General features: G+C 36.5%; 1 protein-coding gene across 1 annotated transcript; it reads left to right on the plus strand.

The window, feature by feature from the left end:
- Positions 1-4,163: 4,163 nt before the first annotated feature.
- On the plus strand, positions 4,164-18,396 carry LOC141440251 (chitinase-3-like protein 1). Its single transcript, XM_074104709.1, has 7 exons — positions 4,164-4,458; positions 6,391-6,491; positions 7,306-7,571; positions 10,729-10,889; positions 11,078-11,232; positions 12,051-12,429; positions 13,272-18,396. The coding sequence occupies exons 1-7, from the start codon at positions 4,230-4,232 to the stop codon at positions 13,475-13,477; spliced, it is 1,497 nt and encodes a 498-aa protein (XP_073960810.1). The 5' UTR covers positions 4,164-4,229; the 3' UTR covers positions 13,478-18,396.
- Positions 18,397-23,332: the final 4,936 nt, after the last annotated feature.

Below are 23,332 nucleotides of genomic sequence, written 5' to 3' on the forward strand. Positions count from 1 at the left end.
TTATGTGTAATAAAAAAATATTTTTTTGCAAAATATATTTTTTCGATTAGGCTAAAAAGTTAATTACCAGGTAGTTTTATATCAGTTAATTGGGTTATCAGTCCAAATTAACGGAAATCAAGAAAAACATCATGTATTACCGAAGTGCTTGAAAAAACAAAATTGAATTTAAAAGTTACTTATTTAAAAAAAAACATTTTTTTATTGGATTAATTTCAATATATTTTTTACTTAGGTTGCAGTTGCCTTGAACAAAAAACCGTGTAATTATTACTTAAGTGTGATATTAAGTATCCCGCTTTAAAAAAAAAATATAAACTTATTGGTAATGGAGATTGTTTTTAAACATAATTACATAAATATTAAACTATAGACCTAAAGTCTCTTTCCCTTTTGTGTTCGAGTAAAATGTACATACGTTTTTGAAACTTTTTTTTTGTTTCAAGTTAAAAAAAAAACTACAATTATTTCACACATTCAGTTATGTATGTACGAGTATGTAAACTCTTTATTGTAGAAGAGAAAAGAAACAAAAATACAATTGGTAGAACTTTGAGATGCTTGTACAGAAACGGACTTATCCCTTTAAGGGATATCTACCAGTCAACCTTTGAGTAGTTATGTGATAATTTGTAAGTTTTGTGACAAACTAACAAAATAAACTACGTGGCGTTAGTATTGAGGGGTAAAATTATTATTATTATTATTTTTGACGATTTTAATTGTATAGTTTTACACGAGTTCCATACTTGCAAATTATTTGTATGCCTGTGGGCGAAGCATAGTAGGTACCAATTACGTTGTAACAACTTGTGTATATTGTAATCACCTATGCTGACACATAAAGATACTTTGACTTTGACTTTGATACTTATATGGATTTCCTCTTAAAAAGTCCGTCAGTAACTTGAAGTAAAACTAACTCAAATTATTGCTTTATATGGAGATGTTTTTCTATGATTACCTATTCCATTATATTGACAGATAGACCCTTCTTAACTAACACACACAGTCAGTGTTTGCTAGCTCTGCTATAATTAATCAATGGCGATTAATGCTACGCCCCGAGACAGTGACAGCCATCGCTGGCAGATAATGCTATCAAATCGAGACATTCTAGAATATCTCAGATGAACAAAGAGAAAATTACAGTAGATCGCTATCGTAACAGGTAGTTAAACACTCAGTCAGAAAAAACGAAAAAGAAAGAAGAGGCAGATGTGTGTCAGAATAAAGACACAGGTTTAATTTTCAAACAAATATTTTTGATTTAAGACAGCATTACCTCAGTACAACGGATAACATACTTATATAGATAAATACATATTAAACATCCAAGACCCGAAAACAAACATTCGTATTATTCATACAAATATCTGCCCGGCCGGGATTCGAACCCGGGACCTTAAGCTTCGTAATCAGGTTCTCTAACACTCGGCAATCCGGTGTTTTTTCTTGATTTCCATTAACTTAGACAAATGCCTCAGTTCATTGATAGAAACTACTTGATAATTAACGTTTGGTCAAATCGAAAAAAATACAATACAATACAATGGCTCTTTAATTTTACAACACAAATAGTAACCGATACAGAAAACAAGTACACAGAGCGAAAATTACAAATTAATCAATAGGCTGACTTATCGCTTCAGAGCGAAATAGCATTTTTTTATACATAATACCACTTAAGTTTAAAACGAACTATACTATGTACTATTGACAATTTATACAATTTTAAACGCTGACATTTTGTTAACAATGAAACTTTAATTTATATTTTTCTAATTAATTATCATTAAGCATTGTTTTCCTTCGCTCAATTCAAATTAATAATGTATCAAACAATTGAAATTTAATAAACAATTTAGAATGTAAGAAAATTGCAGTGCCCTAACAGGGTACGATGTACCTACTCGCATGTTTACTTTAAGGTCTACAATAATTGTACAAATGAACATGTTTGCAATAAATGAATAATAATATGAATATGAAATTCATTGTTAAAAGTCAAATTCTAGATGTCACAAATTTGACGAATGGCATTGACGTGAGAAATAAGAAAAACATCAATAAACTTAACAAGACAACAAAAAAAAATTAGGTACTTAAGTTCTCAGATATTTTTCCATTTTTTATTTATTAACTTTGGCACACAAAACAATAATACCTACGCATCATAAAAAGAGTGATACCAATAATAGTGATACAGTTAAAATATAAAGAAAGGTATCATTAAACCAATCATCTGCTAAAATATTACAAAACTAATTTTAAAGCAATTTTTATAAGTTTGATAACTAAATGTAAACAAAACAACGTCAATTGGTGTCTTAAATATTGAAATTCCCCCAATAAACTATTAAACTAGTCTACATATCGGTATTGAAATACATTAGTCTAGTTTGACTTACAATGATAAATAAGTAAAATGTTAAAAATCCTTAAATGTGCCAAATCGGCAACTGAAGTTTGTTAACATTTAGTTAATTACCTAAACCTTTCAAGTACTTATAGGACATCATTTTATTCGGACCTACTGTTATTATCTCCGCTGTTCCCGAAGCGCCCACATCGTAAATCATAATCTCAATTTAGATCGGTTGTATAATGCGGTACATTGAGCAATTCACGCCAGCGAACCTACTGGAGGGTGTATGAAATGTCGCCGAGCTCATTGGACCTTGCTTTAGAAGTTAAATTAGGGCGCCACTTTCTACGTAAATGTCAAATGTTGACGTAAAGACCTAACATGGCTTACATGGCTACAATTTTTGTGTAGAAGACTTTTATATAGTACCGTACCTGAAAACTCAAGACCTTCAACATCCAATCTTTTGCTTTGCTTATATAATAAAGTAAACGTATGAGTGCTAAACACTGTCCTAGTGAGTTACTATCTTTAATTTTACATCATTGGCAACAGAGTCGACAGCAGAATATCACCTAACATGTCGAGTACAAGGAGTAGGGCGTTTACCTTGTTTTTTGTGTCTTTTATGTCTTTTTGTGTATTTTTGTGTTTGATTTGAATTTTACAGCGCATGAGTGTTTTAACTGTATTGCTGTATTTTTTATTGAGAAATGAATAAATTTATTAATTAATTAACACAACAACAACAACCACAACAACAAGTAGAGTGTATAGATTAGCTACCCAAAATTTTTGTTTCCCAATATTTTTAGCTCCATTCGCGTTTTTCCCCACTTTTTTATTTTCCTATGCAGTTGTGTTACCATTAGGTTATTTCTTCGGAAGCATTAATTTCTAACCGTTTTTGTTGCTAGACGTATTTTTTTCCATGCGTTTTGTCTCCTAGTCCGCATTATCCTCATTCATATGTTTTACCCGTAGAACCAGTTCTCGATATTGTTTTATCACATATTATAAAATTATTCTGTCACCATATTACTACTTATAAAAAAGTTTTACCATAAAGAAAACGAATGTATCTAGTTGATCATTGTTTATTCAACTTTATAAAATATAATAACATTAGCCTTTGATACTTCACGATTATATAATAAAGTAAACGACGAGTGCTGAACACTGTCCTAGTGAGTTACTATCTTTAATTTTACATCATTGGCAATAGAGTCGACAGCAGAATATCACCTAACATGTCGAGTACAAGGAGTAGGGCGTTTACCTTGTTTTTTGTGTCTTTTATGTCTTTTAGTGTATTTTTTGTGTTTAATTTGAATTTCACAGCGCATGAGTGTTTTAACTGTATTGCTGTATTTTTTATTGAGAAATGAATAAATTTATTAATTAATTAACACAACAACAAGTATATTACAAGAGTAGAGACGAGTGGAATAAGAAAAGTGAGAATTTTGCCCTTCAGTGAGACACATTATAAGCTATTAAAAAAAAGGTTTATAATTGTTTGTTTTTAACTGAGCTCAACCACTTTCTTACCCGCATTTACAAAAGCAATAAGTAAACTTGTCGTAGTTTAAGATTTGATTGAGCGCAACGCCAACAAACTGTCTCACAGTTTGGCGAACATTTAATTTAAGGTACAATCCATTTGCATTTTTTATTTAAATAAATTGAAAATATATATATATTTATACAATCCTATTATCTACTTTTGTTCTCATAAATAGAGTGGTTAACCAAACTAATCCATGAGTGGATGAGCTCAGTTCAAAAAATATTTTTTTATGGTTGATTGACAAAAAAAATACTTTTTTGAATATTTCTGAGTTCCTGAGATAGACTAATTATGATTTTTTTAACACACAGCCTACTCAAACGTACATCTATTCCAGAAATCGTGGTCTGTTACTACGGCACCTGGGCCACCTACAGGTCTGGCAACGGCAAATTTGACGTATCTAACATCGACACGTCACTCTGCACCCATGTCGTATACACCTTCGTAGGAATTGATAATGACGGATACGTGATATCTTTAGACCCGTATCTTGATCTTCCAGATAATTGGGGAAGAGGTAAGATATAGCAATTATAATTGATTGTTTGTTAATTTATGGTGGCGAGCGTAATTTCGGATGTCGGTTTCGCTATGGACGTGTGAGACGATGAAGGTGTAGTGATCACTATTCACTTTGACTTTGATTAAGTATCAGTGTGGGTATGATGTATAGGTACAGGGTGGCTCATTAAGATCGGTCAGTATGGAAAAGTCTGAAACTATAAGACATACGAAGATCTGTTCTTAGGAACCATGTCATCGATTTTAGTAACAAGAAAATTCAAACATTTAAAAAAAAACTTTTTCTCAGTACGAGAATCAAACCAGTTCGTTTTGAAAAAAAAAACTTAAATTACTATTTGGATATTGATAGTCTAGGTCATAAGCAATAAATGTTACTATGAAACACGATATCTAGCTAGAATGAGTAAAATGCATTGTTTTCATATTCCTTAATAATGTAAGTTTCATTTTTCAAAACGTTCGGGTTCGACCCGGAGTTGAGGTCAAGTGTTTTTAAATGTATGAATGCAGTTTTTCTTGTTATTAAAATCGATGGCATGGGTCCTAAGAACACTTCTTCGTATGTCTTATAGTTTCAGACTTTCCCATACTGACCGATCTAAATGAGCCACCCTGTATATGTCATACCCACTGATACTTAATCAAAGTCAAAGTGAATAGTGATCACTACACCTGTGTACACGTCACTAGTTGACTTTAATATCGCGAGGTCCGTTTGAAAACTTGGACGTTTGTGTCGCGTTTGTGATTGGTTGAATGATTCTTCTTCTTCTTCTCTTTTAAAATATGGCTTTTCTGTCCTTATTAATAGGACAATTTCGCCAGTGTCGAGTTAAACTACCTTTGAGAGGCACGTTGTACGGTGATTGTAGTTTTTGCAACTTGATAGTAAAATTCCATAAACCACGTGGAGACCACTTGCGCATTAAAAAATGTTAGACACGAGAGCAATATAGGATTTTGGGATCACTGTTCACTGTTAAGGTTAATCGCCGCATAAAGCACTATCAAAATTATACTTCAACTAGCCAAAGAAACAGAAATAGCATAATTAGATAATGTCTACATCCGCCATCTTCGAATGCTCTGGTTGAATGATTAAATGAGCCAATCACAAGCATTATTGTAACGTCAAACTGACCTCACGATAGTAATGGCATCTAGTGATATCGAAAATACAAACTGAAATATAGATGCATAGAAAAACCAGAAAAATAAGACCAGCGCTAGGAATCGAACCCAGGTCCTCGGCATTCCGTGCCACGTGCTAGCGTGCTAGGTTTTATTTTTCTGGTTTTTCTATGCATCTATATTTCAGCTTGTATTTTCGATATAGGTTTTAAAGTAAATAAGGTAAGTAACAAAAAATTTGGAATTGAAATAAAAAATACAAAAAGATCCAAAAAAACAATCTTAATCTAGTGATATTTCATCTGTCTAGAAAACTTCATTGGGCAGATTTTTGAACCTATGTCCACTTCCATTGTCTCAAGTAATTATCTTGTAATTACTTGCTAAATACAGGATATTCGGCACATGGGCCGTCAAGTATTTTGGGATAATTTTGGGGTTATTTGCTATCTTTTCACCTTTGCACCTTCGGTCCTAAGGGTCACGGTTTTGGATATATGATTTTTTTTAAATGTTTTTTTCTCAAATTTCCCGAAATCCCGCCTTTTATTAATGTGTGTAAAATTATTCTTTTTTATATTTAATACTTGGTAATACATGCTTGTTCAAATAATAATAGTTTTTATTATAATTGATAGCATTTATATAATTGATGTACTATTATGTGTTGATAGTCTCAAAGGGACGTACGAGGATTTTTATTCCAAAAAATTACTGATTGTGTGAAACCATCTATTTTTACTGCATCTTAATACTTTTGATGGTTATTTCTACGTATTATATTACTTTGCAGATAATTTTGGAGCATTTAATGCTCTGAAAGAGAAGAATGCTAATTTGAAAACTATTCTTGCCGTCGGAGGATGGAATGAAGGCTCGGCGAAGTATTCCACGGTGAGTGAAACGTTGTTGAATTCCGAAGAATACGAATGCACTGTCTTGAGGCTTTCCCCATAGCTTGGTGGAGAGTTTCAGGGAGGATTTTCTGACAGGTCAAATATATAACTTATTGAATCAGGCGTTACTTTGCGGAGGTCTATATCAATGAACTGAAACAAATACTTTGCTCACCCGCGACCTTATGATAGCTAAGTTCATGCAAGAAATTCGTGTTCATGCAGTTCCTCTACCTCCACACACTGTAAGAACACACACATATCACACAAACCCATCTATCACCACCACCACACGACACTGGTGAACGGTTGCGTTACTCTGAAAATGAGCTCTGGTTGAGTTCGAAGTGAGTGGTGGTGATAGATGTTTGTGTGATTGTGTGTGTTGTTACAGTGTGAAGGTGAAGGAACAGCATGAATACACATTTCTTGCATAAAGTTCAGTTAGTATCGCGTCACATCTGTTAGCACGGTGAACGGTTGTATTGCTCTAATGATGAACTCTGGTTGAGTTTAAAACGCGTCAGCGTAGTGTGGTGGTGGTGATAGTCGATTATATGTGTGTGTATTTACAGCGTGGAGGCGAAAGAGCTGCATGAACACACATTAGTTGCATAGACATATAAGGGCAACGGACCAATGACTCCTTCTTCCTCCTCCTTTTGTAGCTGGTACTCATGGGCGGTAATGATAATTTCCCATCAGATGACCTGATTGCTCGATAGCCTTCCGCTTGTAATAAAAAAACGTAGTTATCGTATAGTCGCGGGTGAACAAAGCAATTTTTTATAGTTCGTTTATTTCTTTCTCAGATGGCAGCCTCACCAACCTTACGCAAGAACTTCATCACTAGCGCGAAACAGATGCTCCTGACACACGGCTTCGACGGTCTCGACGTTGACTGGGAGTACCCCAGTCAGAGAGACAGTACCCATGGGTCTGCTGATGTCAATAACTTTTCAGTGCTGCTTAAGGAATTGAGGGAAGAATTCGACAAGAATGGCTTGATGATAACTGTTGCTGTAGCAGCCGTGAAGCAGAGCGCCTCGCGGTCTTATGATATAGCTACTATGTCGCAGTAAGTGCAATTATCATACGAAGTACCTATTACTGAATTTATTCATAATGTTTCAGCCTGTAGTTGGGTAAGTTCAGTTGGTGGTATAAAAAAATTTAACCACGGAGAACATAATAAAAATCTATGAAATTATCAATTACCAAGATACCTTAGGGTTAATTACTCTATTTCGATTATTAATGTCTCGGTGCGATGCGACCTTCTTCTATGCTGTCTTGATGGGTACTGATGATGAGGTGCCTATTATAGCAATAGCATTACAAATATGAACGTTTCCGAGATAACCGAACGAAGACGACATCCAAAAATCCTTAAGTAGTTGTAATAATTGTAATTTTTTTGTGGGTCCGTTTTGTATTTTTAACCCATGACGCAAAAAGAGGGGTGTTATAAGTTTGACCGCTATGTCTGTGTGTTTGTGTGTCTATCTGTGGCACCGTAGCTCTTAAACGGGTGGACCGATTTGAATGCGCTGTTTTTTATTTGAAATCAGGTTTTCTAGCGATGGTTCTTAGACATGTTTTATCAAAATCGGTTCAGCCGTTTCAAGATCATCAGCTCTTTTGTTCGCTGCGGTAGGAATCTTAGACGCATAATGGATGGGTATTTTTTTACTTTCAAACATATTTGGGACCTAAAATTTGAAACACCCATGTATGCTATATAACTATGCAAGATTATGGTATTCTCGGCCTGATGCTGCAGCCAGGATATCCAGAACACTAGTAGGTACACTCTTGATAAAACCAATCGTGCCAACTCGTGTTTGGATTCGTTTCGATCAGTATTTCATTCTACATACAATGCAATGTGTGAGCTGATGCCATCCAGCACACTAGGCATATGTCATTCCCACATCAGTTGGCAACAAGACGAGCTGATGCTGCAGCCAGGATATTACACTCTTGAAAAAATAATAGCAGATATGTATAATAATAGCAAAAAAAAAAGAAAAATGTGTTTGATTCCTTTTGATCAGTATTTGATTCTACATACAACGGTATGTAGTAGGTCTCCCGACACCGACGACGCTTAGATAAAAAAAATATTACTAGGTACTTATACTAAATTAACTTAGGCTAATTTTGCGGGAAATCAGCATAGTTCCCGCGGGATAGGGATAAACGAATTCTTCGCAGATGAAGTTGCGGGCAACAGCTAGGTAGTGCATAATTATTTTTTACTTTTTAGTTGTTGTTTTTTGGCGGCGTTTTTTTTTCGGACGCTTTTTTATTTTTGCCGCGTTTTTTTGTGTCGGAGGTTTTTTAAATTTTTAATTTTTGCAAAACGTAAAACTCCTTCAGGCAGTTGAGTAAAAATCCGCAGAAATCGGCCTATCTGTTTGAGAACAACGTTATACGAGTATTCACTATATTTGTATCTTAGTTCCAAAATAGTTCTGACTGTCACTGACAAACATTAGTTGTGAATAATATTCATTTCTATAATATTCATATTCATAACATATCACCAATACCACCATCCACCACCACCACCAAACAATTTAGCTTTTATTGTTAGTTTTAGGGGCTGTTTCACCATCCATTGATTAGTGTTAACTGGCGGTTAGGTGTGGTGCCGTCTCTATTTGTTTTGTTCGAATAGACGGAGACGGCATCACATTTAACCGTCGGTTAACGCTAATCAATGGATGGTGAAACAGCCCCTTAGTCTTATTACTGTACGGTGGTGGTACTGATGGAACCAAATAAAACTTTATTTCTTTCTTTATAATTATTATATGATTATGACAGATAATAATAATAACAATAGAAAACTATAACCTAGTCAAATAACTCGCCCCTCGCCATTCCCGCCACAAAGGTGCCCATAACGCTCGCGGCATTTCCACGTATTATTATATTATAACCACCATATTATAATGAGTAATCACAGAACGTCTCTTTCTGTTTACTTAATAAATCACGGAACCTAATCGTTAGATACTCGTACATTTTTAACACAGATTGAAGGTTTTCTGAAAATTATATTCTACACGAGCTTGTAAAAAGCTTCCGACGCTGCGAGACCTTCTTGATCGAGATACAACAAACTTGGGATTATCCCTTTTCTTGCTGCTTAAAAAAATATGAGCTATGTAAGCACAGTTAAGTTGGGAAACAGACTACACAGTACTCTTTAAGTTATTAACATATTATAAGGTGACTGCTAAGTTGCAAACGAAAACTGTAGTTTTTAACGCATCATTTGTAGTCAAATTCAGTGCATATTTAGCTCTTAAAGCAAGCAATTAAACTTTAATTTATTAATGTTAGTTTATTTTTATGAATAAATAAGGTTTCGTTAAAATTTCATTTTTGATACAAGCTTTTTTGCTGACTGTACTTGCACTGTCAACCAAACTACATTTCCGTACCAAATTTCAAGTCGAGTCGAGGGCAAGCTTAATAAAAGTTTGTAAAAATTATAGTTTTTAACTCGAATTTAGTGCATTTAGCTCTTAAATCAAACAATGAAACTTCCATTCCATGATAAGTTTGACATAATATTGAAATACTCAAATTTTACATTTTATAATATTTCCATCCAGCAGCTTTGGTCCCGCTTACGTTTCCCGAATCAGCCTGTGAATAGTATAAAAGGTAGATTAGGTACAATAAAAAAAAACTAAAAAAAAAAAATATATGGATATGACAAATTTAGGAGTTCTAAAATACCGTATTGACTTTTAGTGTATCTGAGTTTGTTTTATCTGTACCAAACGGAACATGTACCGAACAAGGTTAATAACATTTCAGTGAAAGCTCTCTTGGGCGACATGGGTATTAAAACATGACAACGGGTTAAGATGAGAAAACTGTACTTTTCGTACCTATGCTATGTAATTTATTATGTAATAAATGACTTAAATTCGGAGCTAACTCAAATAGAGTCTCACAATCTGTAGTGAAAACTATATAGCTGTTGCCTGCGACTCCGTCCGCGTAGAATTCGTTTATTGCTATCCCGCTGGAACTATGTAGTAATTTTCCGAGATAAAAGCTATTCTATGTTCTTCCCCAGGACTCAAACTATCTGTACACTGAATTTCATCTAAATCGATTCAGCGGTTTAGACGTGAAGAGGTATCAAACGGAAAAACACAGACTTAGAAACTTTCACGCTTATAATATTAGTGGAATTTCTGCCTTTTTAGATACGTGGATATAGTAAGCATCATGGCGTACGATATGTATGGTGCCTGGGACGCTGTGACTGGCCACAATGCCCCCCTACATAAAGGGGAGGGAGATGAAAACTTATCTAAAGATGACGTGTACTCCGTCGATGTTACTTTGGACTATTGGCTCAGTCAAGGTTAGTAGTGGATTCGTTGAACTAAACCAACGTTTTTCAAATTATTATTTTTCAAAAAATTATAGGTTGATTCATAAAGATCTCCACAAAATAATGCCAAAAAGAATCCAAAAAGCTCTACAGAGTTTTTGAGAGAGAGGGTAAGAATATAAGTTACTGATTTAAGGTTCAAAATATTCATTTTTCAGGATGTCCCCCTTCGAAACTGGTGCTGGGTCTGCCACTCTACGGCAGGACGTTTACTTTAACTAATGCTAACGTGAACGGAGTCAGGGCTCCAGCCAGTGGCGCTGGCATTGCTGGCCAGTTTACTGTTACCAACGGCTTAATTGGCTACAATGAGGTCAGTATTTGTTTTGGGCTTTACTACCAGAAATAACAGTAGAAGTAATAAAGATAGAAGAAAATAAACTATGAGCAGGCTGATGATACAGCAAAAGAAGAAGAAAATAAATGTTGAGTCAATGAAATATATGGACCTCCGCTAAGTAACGCCTAATTCAATAAATGGTGAAATAATTTGCGCGGAAGAAGAACGGACTAGAGGAAACTACGCTAAGAGTCATACTTTTTAATATCGATGTTGATGGAGGTGATATCAAGTGCAAGGATCTTGTTCGAGTAGCTGGGACTTACATTCGACTGCTGAATCATACATTTGATTTTGAAACAAGGGCATTCACTCAATTACGACCAGAGACCGAATTATCTAATGCACCTGCGATCACATTTACCGTTTCTTTCTACACTCATGCTTTACCGTGTGACAGAAAGAAGCGACAAAAACGATTATAATTCCGAGGATGGTAGATAAAAGGCCTCAGGAATTGTGTACCATATTATGTTTATATTTCTTACATAGAACTTTAAGGGCTTCAACATCATAAACTTGCAAGGTCTGCGAATGTAAAGCTAGTTATTCATTTCCATTCTACCAATTTCGAACTAAACTAATATACTACAGAAATAAATGATCCTTAGAAGTATTGGTAAATAGAGATGCTCTGCACGTTTCTGGTGTAAAAGAAACCTAACTGCAGTTGTGATCCAGTGATGCAACTAGCAACTACATTATCTCACCATGCATATCCAAATTTCATCACGTAGAGCGATACCAGTAACTCTACCGCTAGTTATCTTACAAATTCATTTTCATTTCAGTTCTGTAAGCGACTTCAAACAGAAACTTGGGATGTCCGCTACGACTCTCTAGCTAAAGTCCCATATGCAGTCCAGGGAAGAAACTGGGTATCCTATGATGACCCTAATTCCTTAACTCAGAAGGTCGAATATGCTATGAATCTCGGCATTGCTGGTGCCATGGTCTGGAGTATAGAAACTGATGATTTCCATGGAATCTGTGGAGAAAAATTTGCTTTACTAAAAGCTATTAATAGCGCTTTAGACGGATCTGCTGCTACTGAATCTCCGTCTGCTAGCACCACTGCTGCTAGTACTACAGCTTTTACTACAATTTCTAGTACTTCTACCATTGGAGTAACAGTACCTGTAACATCAACTACTACAACCACAACTACAGGTTTGTTTTAAATTACAATTTCCAGTTCGATTAAAATAGTAGCATAGGTACCTAATCAAATAATAATAATGCTTATACCTAATCTTTATTAGAAATGTATCAAAAATATTTACGACCTGAGAAAATGTTGATAATATCTGATAATACCATAAAAAAATAATTACCAACTACTAAATAAGTTATTTAATGATACCTGGGCCACAAACAAAACTTTGATCATATTTTTTTATGGAAATCACGAAAACTAATTTGTTTCTTAATAGTTATTTCTTTGCGTGACTCGTTATTGCCAAAGCGTTTATTTTTGCGAAGAACCAAGACTTTGTTCCAACACCTTAGTACAAGTAGATTCAAGCCAGGATTATCGAAAGAAAAAGATACAGAATTTGAATCCTTTTTTTTACACACACTTTTTTCCAAAGCGCAGTATAGGTATAGAGCTGCAAGAAAAATCGTGCAATTTGCATTAGGTACATTTCGCCGCTCGATTGATTATTTCAAATTCGTTCACTTAACCTCCTCACAATGTAATGTAACTTGCATTATTTTTCTTCAATCAATCAAATCAGCCTACATCGACCCACTGCTGGGTAAAAGGACTCTTCATTTTCACGCCACTTTGCCCGGTCCTGTGCTAGTCTCATCCACAGTTTACCAACCGACTGTCAGATGTCATCCGACCAACGGGTCTGCCCACAGTTCTTCGACCCAGTCTTGGCCACCACTCCGTAATTGCTTTCGATATTTTCCTTACAGATCCAAAAACTTAAGACCCCTGGATGCAAGCTGGAATGGCAATGCAAATTATTTAATTAATCTATGCTATCCTCGTTTTTTTGCAGAATCTTCACACTCATCTACGCCGTCATCCTCCGTCTGCACTCAAGAGGGACTCACATCAAACCCTGACGACTGTTCGTCATTCTTCATGTGTATACGTGGAACCGATGGGACTCTTGAGCCGAAACTCTTTAACTGTCCTGACACCCTTTTATGGGACAATACTTACAAACTCTGTAATTATGAGGACTTGGTGCAATGTGCGTAGATTCTAAATTGATTGTTAATTTTCTTTGTATGAGTGATTGCTGCATAGATGAAATATTATCTGATTGGCATAAAAACAAGAGCCTAAGATTGATTGTTAGACGCGGGCAAGTGCGAGTCGAGCGCACCGAGGGTTCCGTACACATTTATATATAAATAAATATATAGTTATAGTATATATAGTTGATTGAATGAGAGGTAAATTGTGGTTTACGATTTATGACGTATTAAAAAGACAACTTACTAGATCTCGTTAAAATCAATTTTCGGTGAAAGTTTGTATGGTAATGTACTGAATATATTTTTTTTAGTTTTATCTTTCTCTTATTTTAGAAGTTACAGGGGGGACACATTTTACCACTTTGGAAGTGTCGCTCGCGCAAACTAGAAAAAATATATATTAGAAACCTCAATATCATTTTTGAAGACCTATCAATAGATACCACACACGTATGGGTTTGATGAAAAAAATGTTTGAGTTTCAGTTCTAAGTATGGGGAACCCCCAATTTTTTTTAATTTTTTTTTCTATTTTTGTGTGAAAATCTTAATGCGGTTCACAGAATACAATCTACTTACCAAGTTTCAACAGTATAGTTCTTATAGTTTCGCGAAAAAGTGGCTGTGACATACGGAGAGACTGACAGACAGACATGACGAATCCATAAGGGTTCCGTTTTTTGCAATTTGGCTACGGAACCCTAAAAACAGAAACCTTTAAGCAATAGATACAGTCTCAAACAATTTAAATTTGGCAACCTACATAATATGCAATGTTTATTGAGCAGAACTGTAGGTATGTATATCGCAAAAAATTCGCACCTTCTCACGGCTGGTTTGCGTTAGGTAAATGGTTTATAATTGTTCTTTCCGGATTTAATACCTAACATTATGTAACATATTTCTATCTTCATGTTATTTTACTTTGTTAGGAACAATTATATTTATTAAAAGGGCAAAAAAATGATATTTTCATTATGTGACCATTCAAGAAACTACACTTTGAACCTCTTGTTTTTGGCAGAATTTATCATCCGATCATTTATTTCTTCTTCCTTTAGAAAACCCTGACTGTGATATCAAATTAATATTCAATACTTACTTATTTAACCACACCAATAAAATTAAATACAATACCAAAAATCACATCATTGTCTGTATATAAACACGCGTGCCAAACATCACGTCTCTATTCCTTCCTTCATGTCTAAATTTTACTCTCGTATACTTATCCTATTATTTTATAGGTGTCCAGCTATCTACGTAACAAATTTCAAAAAGCTATCCACCCATTTTTGAAGGAGTAACAAACACACACACACACACACACACAGACAAACTTTTGCATTTATAATGTTAGTAGGAATCAATAACGGACTAGATGCAACAAGGATGCTACAATACAAATAGAGCGGCTTATTGGCTTAATTAACTAGTATCCACACATCAAAATTAAGTTGCCAATTAATTACAGTCAAGCGCACCATTGCAATTTGCACTATCTCTACACTAGTGCTCGAAATCATCAACTCTTTATCATTATTGGGACACTAAGTAGTAAACACATGAAGAAACGCAACCTTTCCTAAAGCTATATATTTAGTATTTGTCACCACTGACCAGTAATTCCATGACACAAATCCATAAAACTCGATTGTTCATTATGAGCGAGAATCGCGAAAGTAATATTTTCTCAATTTAGTAATCATCTATACTTGGTTTGGATAGGTATTTATAAATGTAAACAAACTTCAGCTGCCAGATTCGGTACATTCAAAGATTTTAAACATTTTATTTATCTATCATTGTAATACAAACCAGGCGCGGATCCAGACTTCAAAAAAGGTTGTGGTCACAGCCACCCGAAAATCGGTCAAGTGCGAGTCGGAGCGTGAACTCACCCATGAACAATCATGACTCAGCATGAACGACTTTTGAATTTGATTATTTCCCTTTTTCCGCGCATCAAGACATTGGCCATCCAAGCATCTCGATAAACCGTGAAAGTGTGTCATCATAAGTCTATTAGGGTTGTGGGCATGCCCATCGTGCCCACAACGGTGGATCCGCCGTTGATACAAAATAGACTAGTGTATTTCAATACAGAAATGTACCTAAATGTTTATATAGTATAATGGGGGAATTTCAATATATAAGACACCAATTGACGTTGTTTTGTTTACATTTAGTTAAATAATTATCCAAACCAAGTATAATCCACGTTGTGTTCAAGCAAGTAAAGCGGAGCCATTTTAAATATTACCACACATAATCACAAATAGCCGCGTCTAAGAATATTAGATTGAAAATGCTGGCATGCTCATAAAATTGTCATTTTCACGTCATCGCCCGAGGGTATTTTAGAAAAAGGCAGCGTGTTCCGAGACGTCCCTGATCCATTGTCATGGTAAATTCTATGCCATTGAATAGATGTCGGAAAAATAGGACAAGGCGTCTAACGTGAAGCCAATGTGGTCAGTGAAAACCTTGCGGGAGGTGACAATAAAGTCAAGGTGGTAAGAAGAAATGGATATGAAATTGGGGACATATTAATCAAACTATAACTTTAACTTTGCAAGGACGCGTGGGAAGCTACTCGTTCCTTTTATAATTGAAAGTAGTTCAATATACTCGTTATTCCAATTCCTTTGTAAGATGCGACAGAAAAAACTCAGGAATATTATCACTGTATGCTATATATTATTACTTACTATTATTATGCACTTTCGGATTAGCCTATAAACAAATTAAGCAATTGTTTAGTTTTGACCATCGCGTCTTCGGGAACACCATAAATAAACAAAACCGTAAAGAATGTTAGTTATTATTAACCGACTTCAAAGGAGGAGATTATCAATTCGGTTGTATTTTTTTAATGTTTGTTACCTCAGAACTCCGTCATGTATGAACCGATTTGATTGAAATTGTTTTTGACAGGCGAATTGAAATTCACTAATACTATTTGCTTGTAATTTGTTATGCAATTGGGCCTAGGAATGCCTTTAATTAGGTGCAATAAGCACCAAATTAGGATCTGATTGATTGGATCCTAAGGAAATCGAGGGAACTCTTCAAATATTGTATTGACACCTATGATATATTTAGTAGTAACTCATGCATTTGCTCATGAAAATCATCATTTGGTGAAGTGAAACTGAAGATGAAGACCACTTGACCAATGGAGCTACTACTACTCAATAACAAGTACTTCACGCTAAACAATTTATACTCATCGTAATGCATTATGGTGAAAGAGAACGAAAGGTGACGCACCCCTTAGTGTAATTTTCGTTTACAAAATACGTCTCGATCGCGTTCGCGTTAAAATCTCAATTTGTATGGTAATACGAACAGCGCCTCTAGCGGAAAGTTTGCGATGTTCGTGTTTCCATACAAATTGAGATTTTAACGCGAACGCGATCGAGACGTATTTTGTAACCGAAAACTTACACTAAGGGTACAGGACTCCTCAATAATGAACGTCTCTGCATCGGAAAAGCAGTCTTTCTTAAAAGGTCACGAGCAATTGACATTAAACTATTGTACCTTAGATTATTTGTTTACACAAAAAAAAGGTGAAAAAAAAAGATAGCAAAAAATTTAATTTAACCGACTACAAAAACCATGAATATAATTTTCTACCAGTCCAGAGCCAGCAGGAGTGATTGAAGCCCAATATATTATAGTATGTATGTAAGTAGGTGAGGTACACGACTATAGGTCCACTCCTGCTGGCTCGTGCTGAGGGCATCGACTTCAGACTGGTAGAAAAATATTTTCATGATTTTTTGATATTGTTTTTTACAACCTGTTATTTACTTTCACCGATCCCGTTATCTGTGTGTATTGTATTGTATTGTACTGTATAAACATAAAATATAAGTAAGTATACAAAGCTTAAACGTCAAATTGAACCTACTCTCAGCAGTCAGATTGACGAGGAATTTTACGTTCTGTGACAATACATTATCTGATAGTGAAATTCTGGTGGCCCGCCCAGAATCGTCTCCGCAGAACGGACTCCTCAACGGTTAATGGCTTCGACTTGAAACTTGATATATGGAAATGTAAAACAGACTCCAAAAAAAATTTTACAAAAAATGGAACCGACTACAAAAATTTAAAATATTTTTCTAGGTACCTACTAGCTCGAAGTGGGTGACTCAGCACGAGCCAGCAGTTCATCAGGTCCAGTTTACCAAATGATACTTTCTGAATGTAAATGCTTATCTTAATGCTAAAAAAAATACAAACATTGGAACATAGAACCTCCTCCTTTTTTGAAGTCTGTTAATGAGATTGCTTAGGGCATCATGTGGTCTTATTTATGCGGCACTAAAAATAAGTAGGTAAATGTTTTTAGCCATCGCACCCTATTTCACATATATAATATCCCGAAGGAAGTCCAGTGCTGGTTTTCAACCAGCGACATGCTGAGCCGGGACCTTTTTATGAGCCGCTATGTATGTTTATGTTTGTTGTACCTATTTTTAGCCTGTCGTATGTGTTATTGCTGTTAAAAATAAATGGCTTTTTCTTTGCTCTTCTTTCTTAATGGCTGATGATGTAGGTAGCTCATTGGTTCAGTCAGCCTCTATTCATTCAGCCCTTGGACATTCCAAAATTATACTTATCCGGATAACAGATGATAGAAGCGAAATCAATAATGCACATAACCGTATCCATTGCAATCGAGGTTGATGTTGAACCCCTTGCCAAAGGAAGCGTACCTTTTCAATATATCGCCATAGGAAACTGAGAAAACGTTTTGGATATATTCCGATCATTTATAAAAGGTTTTGGGATTTCCGTCGAGCATTATGGTGACTTGTTTAATGTGTAAAGCGACTTGTGAATTATTATACTTACGTACAAGATGACTGAAATTTATCCGCAAAATTTTACGTCGGATTTTTAATTTCAAATGTAGTTTGACGAGGGATACTTTGAATATAGGTCAAAGTATTGACGTAAACGTTTGTTAACTACAAAAATCAAATTCTGAAAAACATTTCTAGGAATTTACGTCAAACCAACCCAACAGTTGACTTTGACTTTGAAACTAGGTAGTTTTAAAAAGACCATATCTCATTCTAGCCAGGACCTGGAAGCAGTTGTGCCGGCTCGCCGAGCGCGCCCTCCACAGTCAGGGCGAAGCTGTTACGGTGGTAACTTAACACCAACAGAAAAATCATGTCCCAAAAAAAAATCTAACAAGGTGTTTTAGTGAAAGAGTAACAAACTCTTACACACACACACACACACACACACACACACACACACACACACACACACACACACACGTGATGAAGTAACAAACTTACAAACTTTCGCATTTATAATATTAGTAGGTGGGATTAGTAAGATCAAAGGAGAAAGGAGCCGTTGTCATCCATCCATTATACATATTTGCAAAGTTAGGTAAGTATTCGTAACTCTATGTGTTGGTATTTGTCTATCTCCGCTGAACCGATTTAAATGAAATATGGTATAAGATAATTTAAGATCCTAAAAGCAGGACATAGGTTAGTTTTTAGCCCGGAAAATCGCATAATTCCCGCAGGATAATAAGCGAATTTTTCAAAGACAGAGTCGCGGTAATAATAGCTATTCTTCTATAATATAATAAGTAGGTAGGTAAGGTAACTTTGTGTGCCCATGCGTCCTAGTTGTAGATACAATCGCTTCATTCTGCTTTTAGGGTTCCTTGGCCATTTCCGTTTGTCGCACCCTTGTCATACCTAGTTCCCTAAAGTTTCGGACACGCGAAAACAAAGATTTTAACGTCAAGGTAAAGCATAAACATAGCCACGTACAGTCAGCATTAATATCTGCCACAGCGGAGCGTGCAAAAATATCTGACACGTCCTTCGTATTCGGCCCTAGAGATAGAGTCGTATCAGATATTAGTATGCTCGCTTGTTGTGTTGATAAAACATGCCTAAGAACCATCTCTAGAAAAGCTGCTTTCAATTATAAAAAAACTGCATTCAAATCGGTTCACCCGTTTAAGAGCTACGGTGTCACACACAGACAGCTAGACAGACACACAGCGGTCAAACTTATACCCTCTTTCTGCGTCGGAGGTTAAAATGGTAGGTATGTGTGTGGACTATGTTTGTTAGGTACTCCTTCACGCTATAATGGCTGAACAGATTTGGATAAATTTTGTATGTAGATAACTGGGTGTCGAGAATAACACACAGGCTACTTTTTATCCCGATATTTCCACGGGATCGGGATAAAATTCTAAATTTCAACGCTAGAAACACACGTGAAATTGGGCGCGGTTGCTTTTTACGCAACGATAATTAAATCAATGGTTTTAGGAATTCCCGCGGGTATTTTTGTGAAATTACGGAATTCCCACGGGAATTTCCGGAGCGAGTACTCAGCTATTTTAGCCATATTGCTCGAAGGGAGTCAGACAACCTCGAGAAACTGATTTAGTTTGGCAAGATAGAGGGAAAAAGGCCCATGCAGAGGACGGTCACCAACCAACCCGATGGTCGGATCAAATTAAAGCGATCACGGGGTACACTTTTCCTGCAGCTCTGAAACGGGCCGAGGACAGACAGGTGTGGAAGCAGTTCGTCAACGTTTCCGTAAAGGCTTATCAAGACCGGCACAACCTTCAGAAATGAAGAATACGATGAAGAAGGAATTTCTATTCAACTGCTAGACTGCGTGCGAAGCCACAGGTAAATGATCATAATATACGTATTATTGTGTGTGTGTATTTTTTTTTTGTAATTTTCGATATTTTTGATTCAATAAATTTCTTTTGGTTTGATTTATGTATAAAAAAAATGATCATAAAGTGTCATCAGATATCCGCTCATTCACCCGCGTATATTTAAGATAGTAAATATAAAAAAAAATGTATTAGTAGATAGCAAGACTAGAAGTGGGGATGTAGGTATAATATACAAATAAATAAATAAATATCATGGGACAATTAGCACCTAGTCCCAAACTCAGTGAAAGTGTTAAGTTTCTACCCAATAATCGATGAGACCGCGGATCGGCAAGCGCAGCGTAGGACGTCCACCAACGATATGGACGGATGACCTGGTTTAAGCCGTTGGTTAACGCTGGGGACAAGCCGCTTCCAACCGAAGCAACTGGAGGTCTATTTGGGAGGCCTATATCCAACAGTGGACGTCCTACGGCTGAGATGATGATGATGATGAATCAATGAATAGATACAACATTGTAAACGAACAGATTGTTAGGAATTATTCCGAACCCTAAAACAATCTATTTCGATAAAGTCTCATTTAAACCGAACAAAATGTCAAATCAACCAAGTTTCCTAGTACGCACATAATTAGCCCTGTCTACTCAAAACAATTTGTTTTGAAGAGCTATTTAAACTGGTGCTCTTAATCACTAAGACGTCGGCAGCAAGCAGACGGCTTCCTAAACTTGTCAGTGGGGAACTCTTCAAAAGTCACTTGCGACACACAAGTTGATACAACTCGCTTACAAGGGCCTTACCATTTGTAAGTCACGGAAACTCGCTCGGGGACAAATCGCCCTTTTAACACCCTTTGCAGTGCTCTGTCAGCCTAAATGTCGTCTGGCCTAGCTCTTACGACATACAGTCCCAGATCCTGCAGGGCTACCACGAAACTCGAAACTCGAAGTTCGTGTCGTGCGGTCTCTCTGACACTTATACTAATACGAGAGCGAGAGGGACGGTACGATACGAGCTTCGAGTTTCGAGTTTCGTAGTAGCCCTGCTGTGCTTGTGAGGATCCACGTAGGTCCTTCCGGTCCACAGTACAGCAGCCAAAGTGCCAAGGTGCCTACGACCCTGCAATGCACCCACCTGAAAATAATACCGCCGGTGCCCAAGTAGACTCTGCAATGCACACTCCAGTAAATAACCCTGCCAGCGCTCAAGTAGACTCTGCAATGCACACTCCTGAAAATAATGCTACTGTACTGGCGCCCAAGAAGACTTTGCAATGCACCCTCCTGAAAATAACCCTGCCGTTGCCCAGATAGAATCTGCAATGCATCCTCCCGGATATCACCATCTTGCTCGCTAATCCTGCCGTGAAGAAGACAGCCGGTGAAATTACTGGCACTTGAGGTATTCCATCTTAGGCCTCTAGGTTGTGGTATTGCAGATGTTTATGGACGGTGGTGATCTCTTACCATCAGGAGACCCACTTGCTCGTTTGCCATCCAGTAGAATAAAAAAAAAAAAAAAAACGCCACTAGGAACAAGTAGTACGGCCCCAGGCTACGTGTCTCGCGAATTCACAAACTTCACTCTCAAAGTCGCGAACCCCAAACGCCACTTTTATTACCGACACTTTTTATACGGAAACACCGTCTAAAACTTGCAAAGAGACAAATTTGTTATACGTGATGCGTTTGCGTTATTGTCCGAGGGAGCGATCTGCAGGGCTACTACGAAACTCGAAACTCGAAGTTCGTATCGTACCGTTCCTCTGACTCTCGTATTAAATAGCATAAGGCACTTGTCTCACCGCCAGCGAGGAAACGATTGGCTATCGACTATTTTCTCGCTCAAGAAACGAACAAAAGATATAAGATCCTGTGTGAGTAAAAGAGACACATATATTAATAGTTGATCGCTGGCTCTTACATCTTTTGTCGCAGCGACAAGAGCTATAAAACTCGCTGAGCTATAGATACTCGCTCAGCGATGTCAGCTTGGCGGCCACCCCGCACGAGCGAGTCGAGTGGAGCGAGTAATCGCCCGTAGCACACGAACACTCGCTTACTGCCGAGCGACAAAACTACACTCGGCTCTACTGTTAGTGCTCTACTCGCTTCTCGCTCATCGTCAGCGGTGGGACAAGTGTCAGAGGGACCGCACGACACGAACTTCGAGTCTCGAGTTTCGTAGTAGCCCTGCTGAGCTTAAAAATTCCAAATGGCGCGTGCGTGGTTCCGGATTGTGGTCAGTAGTGTTACTTTTATAACGTACTTACTTTAGTTTTTTTTAACCCTTTCAACTAATGGCTTAACATTTATTCTTCAGCATTGAAAACATAGAGCATGAAATAGGTAAATATTTAATTTACTACGTGCGGGTACGTACATAAATTATATCTTACTAACTACAGTATTAAAAAACCAGAAAAGTCATCAACATTCACCATTCATTTATTAACAGTAAGAACGAGAGTTGTGGAGGTCAAGAGGGGAGGCTTTTGCTCAGCAATGGGACACTATACAGGCTACTTGAAAAAAAAGAACGCCTTCACCAAGTCCGCTATGTTCGTAGACTTTTCGCTGAAAATGTTTTTCCTAAGTTATAATTATTTATTTCCCAACTATTTTACTATGGTACTATTGTTTTTCTGAAGCTATAAGCTACCCCTACTTTGGACAAACCTCTAGTTAGGTTAGGTTAGTTCTATAACAAATCCTGAAATAGGTAAGTACCTACCTAAACACTTTCAGTTTTTAAAAATATCGTTGGTAGGTACCTACTTATAAAACAGTTGGGAATAAACAGTATATAAGTGTGTAAAACGTGTATTATTTGGGAAAAATGATTTCGGTGAAAAATTATAGAACCCTTTTTAAAGTCTTTGTCTTTTCAGCTAAGGTTTATTTTTGATTTCACTTGGCATTTCTGCAAATATCCCATGCGTCTTACGGCTACAATTGCTTACCGATTCTCCCTACAGCGAATTTATCAGCTGTTTCCAGTTGAGTGCTGCCGAGACACATAGAGAGGTCAACTCGAGTCCAGTGCTCGTCCGAGGGTCATTTATTATAACTAAGTATAACGTAAAAATACTTTTCATAAAAGTGAAAGACTTTTAAATTCGCTAAGAGATAGTGAGTCGTGTAAGTTTTTTGTAGGT

The sequence above is a fragment of the Choristoneura fumiferana genome, chromosome 22 (assembly GCF_025370935.1).
Source record: "Choristoneura fumiferana chromosome 22, NRCan_CFum_1, whole genome shotgun sequence".
Classification (NCBI taxonomy): Eukaryota; Metazoa; Arthropoda; class Insecta; order Lepidoptera; family Tortricidae; genus Choristoneura; species Choristoneura fumiferana.